This window comes from Lactuca virosa, chromosome 5, assembly GCF_052849685.1.
Source record: "Lactuca virosa cultivar CGN04683 chromosome 5, Lactuca_virosa_CGN04683_v6, whole genome shotgun sequence".
Lineage (NCBI taxonomy): Eukaryota > Viridiplantae > Streptophyta > Magnoliopsida > Asterales > Asteraceae > Lactuca > Lactuca virosa.
The window spans coordinates 377,205,786-377,215,950 of record NC_136430.1 but is presented as its reverse complement, the minus strand read 5'-3'; the positions used below and the strand labels follow the sequence as shown (position 1 = coordinate 377,215,950).

The window sequence follows — 10,165 nt, the reverse complement described above, 5'->3', positions numbered from 1 at the left end:
CATGCTACAATCGGGTCAAGTACATATCAGTTATAGTTATGGGCTTAGACACCAAATCCAACAAAAACCACATCCTGTATCAAGGACCCAAGAATTTGAATGTGATGAGTTTTTAGATAGGATAGTGTAAATAGCTGTCGATGTTGGCTTAACCTTGTCATCCTTTATGTATTGCAAGTACTTGGGGCAGCTTCGTTTTGAATGCCCCTTGTCATGGCAATAAAAGCAAGTAGCCTATTTAGGTTCAGAGGTAGGGGGAGCATCAGAACTGGCTTTTCCTTTGGGTCCATTGCTTGAGTATCCCGCCTGGGACTTTCCTTCCAATTCTGTTTTGAGGGAGCTTTCCTCTTCTTCCCCTTCCATTGCCCAATGGTTAAGACGGGAGCAGCAGCAGCAGAAGTGGATGAAATACTCTTTCCCTTCACTCCACTTTCAGCAGTTCTCAGCAAGCTTTGAAGTTGACTCAATGTGGTTTCCTCCTTGTTCAAATGATAAGTCATAACGAACTAATCATAACAGCTAGGCAATGAGTGCAAGACTATGTCAATAGCCAATTCCTCATCGAAGTTCACATTGAGTTTCAGAAAACGATTCATATAACGTTGCAAGTGGGTCGTGACGGACTCTCCGTCCTTCATCTTGCTAGTAATGATGGACTTTACTATCTCGTATCTCTCTTGACGAGCTCGTTGATGGTACTTTTCCAGCAAGTCCTTGTTCATCTCATACGGCCATTAATCCTCATAGAACCTTTGTAGCTCAGGAGTCATAGTAGCCACCATGATCCATGACACTTTGGTCACATCATTGCAGTTTCTCCTATACACAGCTATTTCTTCAGGAGTAGCTTTTGTTTCATCAATTTCGTTCAGCTCCTTTTCGAGCACATATTACTTATCCTTAAAGCGTAAAGCCATATTGATGTTGCGTATCCAATCATTATAATTAGTACCATCAAAAGTGACTTTTGAGCAGATGCTCAAGAGCAAGAAGTGGTTGGAATTGTTGTAGGAGGAACCAGAAGCATCGTTGGAAGTTGACATCTGAAAAAGAAAAAGGACAAGTTTTGATTAGATAAGAAAATCCTTAATATAACACCCAAATGAAATATTAAGGCTAGGATCCAACTTTATAATTCACAATTCAGAAGAGGGATGCCGTAATCTAATTGCAAATTATTTAAAGGTAGGTAAATGATGATTTACCAATTTCACCACGAAAAATGAAATTTTGAACGAATTAAGGTTAAATGAAATTCCTAGATCTTTTGATATTCATTGAACTATTCAATGGCATGTTTGATCTCGATTATGCCCTTTCCATTTGTGGCTGGGATACCGAGGATCACACACAAGGTGTGAATAACCATGCAAATTAGCTTGGTACTCTCGATGTCATTTATCACCTAATTAATGTGCCGGTTAACCACACACGCTCCATTAATTAATGATAATTTACGAGACACCCATTACCACCCTTTATAAGTCCATATTAGTGTGTCGGTTAACCACACATGCTCCATTAACGACTTTTATAAAGTGCAATGTGCAATTTCATGGATTAACATCAAATTCACATTTTCCTAAAGTAACTAAGATTGAGAATTTAATAAAAACATTTAGTTACTTTATTTATTCCATTATACTTATTAATGAGAATTAAGTGTCCTATCAAACCCGGTCGGCTAACGACCCTCCACCAATCAAGGGAGCGGTGGGTAAGAGTGGATACTCAATGACAATCATTATAGGCCGCTTCCTTAAACCCCACTTGTAGATTGACTTTTTGAATGAGGCATATTAGCGGTTCGAATAACTTTTCTTAAAAGTTTTAATATTACATATAGTATAAGAGTGTATTTTAAACATTTTAAAATACTAGGGTTTTTAAATCTATTTAAAATTTCGAAAATTAAAAACAATTTTAATTTAAAATTTAAAATTTAAAACTTTGATTTAATAATTATCTATTAACTAAACCTTTAATTAATTTATTAAATCTATTAAATTAAACAAATTAATTTAACCTAGGGCGTGTTCGGCAAAACTAGCTGTTAGCGGGTAGCGAATAGCGGTTAGCGGGTAGCTGGTAGCGGGTAGCGTTTGATTTTTGAGCGTTTTGTTGAAAGCTACTCCATGTAACTTTTGATTTTGGAGCGTTTTGTTTAGGTTAAAAGCTAAACGCTTCTATCGCCGAACGAGACTTTTTCTTTTTTACTAGCGTTTTCTTAAAAGCTAGAAGCTCCCAAACGTTGCGTGCCGAACACGCTCCTAAACCCTTACCCCCTAGATTTCGAAAATGGGGAGGGATAATTATAAGATCCTATAATTATCTAGTTAACAATTAATAAGATAATTACCAAATATAACAACCTTATCTAATCCCCATAATTTCGAAATTCATGACTTGGGGAGGAAGGCAAGGCTTTCAATCATTGACTTATTTTCAAAAACCCTAGGGTTAGGAAACCCAAGGGATCTCGAAAATTAGGAGGCCAATGGAAAGGGTTAAAAAGCCTTTGCAAATTTTCAAAAATAAGGTTTTATGAAACCCTAATTGTGAAAATCACAAGGCCTAGGGTTTAATTTCCATAAACCCTAATTTTGTCAAATGCAATCAATTGCATCAAATCCAATTGAAAACACAAACCAATTGCTCTGATACCACTGATAGATTTAGAGCATACAAACAATCTTATGTGTGCATGCAACCCTAAATTTTTGGATCTATGTTTTCTCTATTAGACATACAAGCATTGAACACAAAACAAGAAACCCTAGAATGCATCTAAAATTTTCAAAATTAACAAAACTAGGGCTTAGACACATACATTGATTGTTATATTGTAATAACAATAGAATCCTTGAAGATCTTGAACTTGAGAACAAGTGTCACAAGTGTAACACCTCTAATGGCTCACAAACACACCAAGCAAGAGGATGAGAGGAGAGAGGAGGGAGGTTCTTCAAAGTTTCGGCTCTTCTTAGGGTTTCAAAGTGATGGTCGAAACTAAGAGGGGTGAGGCTCCTTTTATAGATGAGGTTGCTTAGTCCCAAAGCTAGGGTTTGCTGGAGGAAACCCTAATTTCCAGCTTAAGGCCTAAGCAGCCATGAACTCCCCGTCTCTAAGGCTTTGGACAAAAATCCTAGGGTCTCCCTAAGAGTTTTCGTCCAACCCCCTTTAGGGTTTTCCAAGAGCCCAAAATCACAACTATTAATTAATTGCTAAATAGCCCCTGTACTTTTAATTAATTCCTTTAATCCCAAAATTAATTCCAAATTAATTTATGATTAAATATTAATTAAAATAACATGATCTCTAATTAATGTATTAGTTTCATAATACATTAATAAATCATTTATTCCAATTTATTATTCAAATAATAAATCCAACCTCTCTTTCCAAATGTCATCCTGTCTAGTTGCTAGTATGAAGGCAACCCAAAGGACTGTGCTACTATCATTTCAAGTACATATCAATTATAGTTATGGTCTTAGACACCTAATCCAACAGAAGGGACTTGGGCCCAATTTGGAAAATTGGGCCATAATTGAGCTTTGGGTGACCAATTTGGATTTGGGCCTTTTAGTGTAGTTAGTTTGGGCCTTGGTCTTGGACCAAGCTAGGTAAAGGGTAAAATGATATTTTTACCCTAATTTAGACTAGTGGTTATGGATTGGAATCCAATTATTAATTGGATGTTATTTTATGATGATAGCGCTTAGATTTTCGGACCGGTAGCTAGAGATTTATCTGTGAGATTCAGCAGTCTAAGGTGAGTCTTCCTCATTGTGTTTAGCGGATCGAAGGAACCAATGCTGACCCATGGTTTACTATGTTAAGGTGCTAGATGTCTGAGTGACTCTTGCATGTGTATGTATGCTTAGGGGCGGGGCCCAATGGGTAATCTATATGCATTACTTGTTATACTTGTATGTTTGTATGTTGGGCGGGGCCCGTTATGAGAGTTACGGTTAGGCCTATTATACTCAGTGGGCGGGGCTCGTTGTGCGAGTTAGGGCGAGGCCCGTTATACCTAGTGGGTGGGGCCCGTTATGCGAGTTAGGGCGGAGCCCGTAACACTCATCGGGCGGGGCCCATTATATGTTTCATATGTGTGGTATGTGGTATTTGGGGGAAAACTCACTAAGCTTCGTGCTTACGGTTTTCAGTTTATATTTCAGGTACTTCTGGTGCAAAAGGGGAGAGCTCGGGGTCATCACAGTGCACACACGATATAGTTCCGCATTTTCATGATAACTCTGATAATTGTGATGATTGATACAATTGTTCCATTTGGGATTTATGATGATGTTTGAATATTGTTTTTACTAAATTAAAAATGAAATTTTTGGGACGTTCCAAAATATGCCACAAAGACACTTCATTCAACGTTTGAATTTTCCTTCTTCTCCACTAAAACCCTATGTAAAAGGTATTTCACTGTACATGGGACCTCCAACTTCATTCTTATGGCTATCGCCACCATCAAATCATCCACAACCACCACCTTCTCTATCCATCTCCCACATCTGTTGCCGTCATCAATCTTCCACCACCGCCATCACCACCCAACTCTTAGAACTTCCTTTTGTCTGGCGATTCACTTCATCATTTGCGAAGGGAGAGCCCACCTCCATTTAACGAACCTACAACATTTTTTGTTGGATTTGATTTAGGTGAAACTGAGATCATCTCTACCTCATTGTTGACTACATTTGCTCCACAATACCACTAGTCGATGCCATCAATAATTCTTAAGTCTCTCTCCATATGCTAGAACTTTTCCAATGATCATTTTTTGTTGGGTTTGGCTTTTTTTTATCAGTTTAATTTTTTCTACCATACGCTACCATTAGATCTGGAACGATTTCGACAAATTTGATTTTTTTTGCATTCAATTTTTGTTAGGTTTGATTTTTTCTACTATCTCCTAGCATGTAACTTCAAGTTTTTTTTGTTGGGTTCAGTTATGTTTTTATTTGGGAAATCAATGGTGGTGGAATAAATTTCCGAATTTTGATTTTGTGTTTCACCGGTGGAATCGAATAATCGATGGTGGTGGTGATAGTGATGGAGATGAAATATATGTTTGTTCTGATTTTGTTTTCACTAGGAACACGTTCTTGATGGTATGCCTAAAATCTGAATGTTCTAAAAAATTGACAGTTATGTCATGTAAATTGACAATGGTAGGACACCAGCTTGATTCTTCTTCTGCAACTCTATGTATGTGTGTAGGAAACAAATTATATATAAAAAGAGAAATTAATAAATATATCTACGTGGAATCCACAAAGTCTAATTAGGTAGCTACATCATCGCTGAGTAATCAGTCAAGTCAACAAGAATGGTTAGGTGTCAGAGGTAACCGGATGCAATAGACAACACTGACCAAATAAGCAGGTCCACAAGAACTTTGTACCCCTAGAAAGCAAAAAATTAAGTTAAGAGACCATTTAAACCAAAATTAAAAAATTGGATGGGTTATAATGACATTAACCCAAAAAAATGACACACAAAGAGTTATTTCTACACTTTACTTAGAAAAATTAAGTTAAGAGACCACGAACGGACTAGACAAAATTTGCAATATGTATGGTCACTGTTTTAATTTTTGGAAAAAGGTGGTCTTGTTTTGACACACCACTTATTATGGGTATTTTAGTAAATAAGTTAAAAAAAAGTTATAACTATTTAAACACTACATAAAATATTTAAATAACAAACTCCACAAATGGTGAGAGTACAATAAATGTAATTTATCTTTATTTTAATGATCAAAATCCCACTCTTTATACGTTTTCCCTATATTTTCCCACCTGCACATTTATTAACTTTCCATATCTGGAAAGTGTGCTCTTGTGCCCCATTTAGGTGAAGTATGGTATGCATTATTGAGTAGGATGTCCCGATCTAGGACCCGGATCCATACAAGATCTTGCAACCAACTAAACGATGCTTATGCCTCAAGGGTCTATGCAACAGCTAAGCCAATCAACGAAGGATGGGGTCAATATACAAAAGCTCTTATTGATAAAAATGTAACCTAAAAATGGCCACAATAACAAATAAATTTTACAAGTAACAAGAGTTGAATTTGTAACTACATGATACAATATTACACTTATATCATAATAGAGTTGCTATTTTTGGAAAGTAAACGGAGTAGTGTTTGGATTTACAACTCCAGATGTGGATGAAGATGAAGAAGATATTGTGTATGACTTGTCAAATTCTTCTTTATCTTCGGTGAAAGCTTTATTTAAAGTTTCTTGAACATTCAAATATTTTTGCTTCTTTAATTCTCGCTCTTCCGGAGTGTTTTTCCATTTATGTGCTTCCGGATCAACTATCTTATTTAGTACTTCCGAACATCTTGGAAAGAAACGTTTCCCAAGTTCCACTGTTCATATGTGAGTCACATCACAATTTAAAGATCATTAAAGTTGGCCTTCCACTATTTAAAATCGTAAGTAATTACATTTTCATCCCTGAGTATAGCTGATTTGTTCAATTTTGGTCCCAAACTTATTTGAGGTTTCTATAACGTTTTTGAGACCAAAATTTGGAATTAATTCTGAAATCTCTTGGGACCAAAAACACTTGGACACTTTTTGGGACCAAACTTACATTTTCTAAAACACTTTTTGGGACCAAAAATTGGAATCTGAAATCTCTTGGACACATGTACAGAATATAATGTAGAAAGATAATAATATACCTGTTTTAGAGAGGGCTCTTAATCTAATAAGATGTTCCTCTTTGATCAAAAAAGGTGCATCATTTAAATCCACCGATCTTTGTGCATTTGCCAAATTCTGAGAGTATACGCTTTCTAATGTGAATTCAGAAGTGCCCTCAACTTGAGCAATCTCCATTGCCACCTTCGCTTCCATAGGAAATAAAAGACTAGCCAGTGCAACTGCCAAAAAAAAAAAAACAAAACGTAAGAAAGTGTAATGTTGTAATAGAAACACACATTTTGACTTGTCTTTAAAGTTTCAAATTCCATACCTCTATTTTCAAGATATAACAACTTCACCCTCAAATCATCTCCAGCCATAGCAAGAGAAGCCGAAGCCTCTCCCAACAAAGGATTCCTTCTTTCCGCTTGTTCCAATATCTCAATACACAACCGACCTTTCCCACACTCTTTCCCTTCCTCGGTTGACTTATAATAGTCAACCGCCCTCGTAAGTCTTTTTGAAATCTCAAGTGCTTTTTTACCATCCGGGGTAAGATCCGCCGGGCGTGCGCCTTTTGTAAGAAGTGACACTATTATATTCGGCTCTTTTCTCATTGCCGCTACATGTAACACTGTTAAACCCCTCGAATTTCTAAAATTGACATCCGCGAGCGACAAATCAAGTAACTCGGTTGTTGTTTTAGCATCCGCGTATGCAACCGCGTAATGAAGGGCACAAGAGTTATCTAAAGATGTATGGCCTTCTCGTAATAGCATTGTGACTAATTCAACGTCGTCTGAATCGAGAGCTCGGTGGACACGTTTTATGTGTTTGTCTGGGAAACTACTGCTTCCGGGCTTGTCTAGACCAAGGGCAAAACGGGAATCGATGATTTGTTTGACTATTTGTTCGGGTAATGCTTTGTCGAGAGTTACAAAGTCAACGTTTGATTTGACTAAAATTTCGATGGATTTGGAAAGAAGTTGGTTGCATGATTTCCCACATGTGTTTGCAACCGATAGAATTACTAGAATGTCATCTGCGGAAGCTTTGTCAAGAATGTTGAGTATGCGCGTCTACATTAAAAAAGGAAAATAATAATTATTCCGACGGAATAAAAATCTAAGATGTCATTAAGTGGTAACCAAGTTTCAGATTTGTTCCATATAGGCATCTCAAACTTTTTTTAGAAGAGGTCTAACCACTTAGGTTTCATTTTTGTTCCATTTATGTGAAATCAGGTAAATTGTAACTTGTTTACCTGTTTGTTTGACAATGACGTGTCACGTCATTGTCAAATCATTAGTGAAACAGGTAAACATGTTACAATTATCTAATTTCACATAAATGAAACAAAAATGAAACTTAAGTGGTTAGACCTCTTCTAAAAAAAGTTTGAGATGCCTATGTGGAACAAATTTGAAACTTGGTTACTATTTCGTGACGTTGTTCAAAATATTTATAGCAATGACAAGTGTCCATGTTTCTTTATGTTGATAGAAACTATGGTTTCTTAGAGGATAAAGAGGGTGTTTGGATGTAAGTTTTGAAAGTGCTTATCTTATTATTGTAATTTCAGGTTGCAATATTAAGTTTTTAGTGTTTAGGTATCACACTTCTACTTATGATTATACGATTATATAGGAGGGGTTAAATAATCTTTTTAAATAACCATTTTGATAGTAGTTGCAACAAAACTTATTATCATACGCCCAGCTAACAATTACCTGAAAATGTAAGGGTAATTTAGTAAATATACCTGCCAGAGAGTAACCATTTCTGGGATCTGGAAAATGTGAAAGGCATACATCACCTCCACCATGAAATCAACGGCAGGTCGGCAAGCTTCATGGGAACAACCTTCATCAACACAAGTACAAGCATCTTTAGGTAAACCGTTAATCTTACCACTATACATATACTTCAATACACTAATTAAAGATTCGAATCCGATTTCATAATCACTAGCTAATTCCTTCATCTCCAGTTTCACATTGCGATTCTTGTCCTTATTGGAACTGTCATCAAATTTATTCTTGAAAAAGGGGCTCCTCCCCGACAGGATGCACCGGTGGACAGGGATTTCCCGGCCACCGGAAAGAATAATTTTGGCGTCAGCAAAGGAATTCGAGGGTTCCAGTAAGATAGATTCTAGGGTTTCCGATAGACGATCGAGGGCGGAAACATCGGAAAGAATAAGGGGAGGTTCAAATTCATTGGTGGTGGGTGTAGATGATATACCGCTGCTCCCACTGATCATATCGGTTGAATCAGAGAACCCAGTTCGTGTATCCATCATCGACCCTTCAGGTTACACTCTCACTTTTTTTTTTTTTTTGCTGATTTGTAAAACTAAAACGGAAACCATGCAAAAATCGATCAACAAAGTGTAGATGGTGAGTGGATGTTAAATTAGAGATGGACCCATATGGATATGAGTGAGGAGAAGGTACGAACAGCCATCATGTTCGTGGAGAAAAAGGCAAGTTTTGGGGGAAAATGGAGTGTAGGAGTTGATTGGTCAACAGTCAACTGGGGTTTGTTTGAATTTTCTATAGATGTGTAAAGGGAAAGAGAAGTTGGATTCATGATATGAATATAATAACATGGATGATGATGATGATGAAGTCAAAACAGTGAGATCTGAATGAGATGACGAAGCCAAAAAAACAAAAACAAAAGGGGAAAAAAGCAGACGGATTTTCCACTTCAAAAAACGTGGGGGGGGGGGGGATGCCAAATTATTTTGTAATGATTTGTCCTATTTCTGTTGTGGTTATTAAATTAGTTTTTTATTATGTATTTTTATTTGAAAATTCAGTAACTCGATGATAGATAGTGAATTTTTTTTAAAGACAACGTAATAATATTTGTTAAAGTAGACAACTGTTTTTACTTAAAAGTTTAGAAAATTAGTTTTTTTTTTCTTTAGTTGTATTAATTTAAATCATTCTTATGTATAAGTGCATTTTCTATAAAATGTCAATGTCAAACTGGCCAATGAGTATACACCTAAAGTCAACTTAAGGAATGACTCCATCTAACTTCTAGATATATTAGGAGTCGGTAAACGCCCAATAATATATCTTGTAGGGGTGTGCAATAAACCGCACAAACCGCATAAAGCGCCCGCACCGCACCGCATAACGCGGTTTAAAACACTTGCGGTGCGGTTTGCGGTTTGTATTTTTGTTAAACCGCATTATGCGGTGCGGTTTGCGGTTTACGATTACAAAATTGCGGTTTAAACCGCACCGCATTGATAAAATTAATTAATGATTATATATATATTCGAAAATAATTTGATAGGTCCTAAATTAATGACATTATCTTAAGTTTTTGAAATGTAATCTTAATTAATCCAAAATTTAATGCAAAATTTAATGGAGTGACCATATTTTTTATCTCAATGTCATTTTCAACTAACATTCAGTGACCATTATTTTATGGTCACTATGTTTTCTTAACTTATGTAT

At 36.3% G+C, this 10,165-nt stretch overlaps 1 protein-coding gene across 1 annotated transcript; it reads right to left on the bottom strand.

Moving 5' to 3' along the window:
- Positions 1–5,996: 5,996 nt before the first annotated feature.
- On the bottom strand, positions 5,997–9,355 carry NPR1 (regulatory protein (NPR1)). The gene is made up of 4 exons (XM_079053734.1): positions 8,449–9,355; positions 7,018–7,765; positions 6,725–6,925; positions 5,997–6,406 (listed from the first exon to the last, which is right to left on the bottom strand). The coding sequence occupies exons 1-4, from the start codon at positions 8,986–8,988 to the stop codon at positions 6,147–6,149; spliced, it is 1,749 nt and encodes a 582-aa protein (XP_078909860.1). The 5' UTR covers positions 8,989–9,355; the 3' UTR covers positions 5,997–6,146.
- Positions 9,356–10,165: the final 810 nt, after the last annotated feature.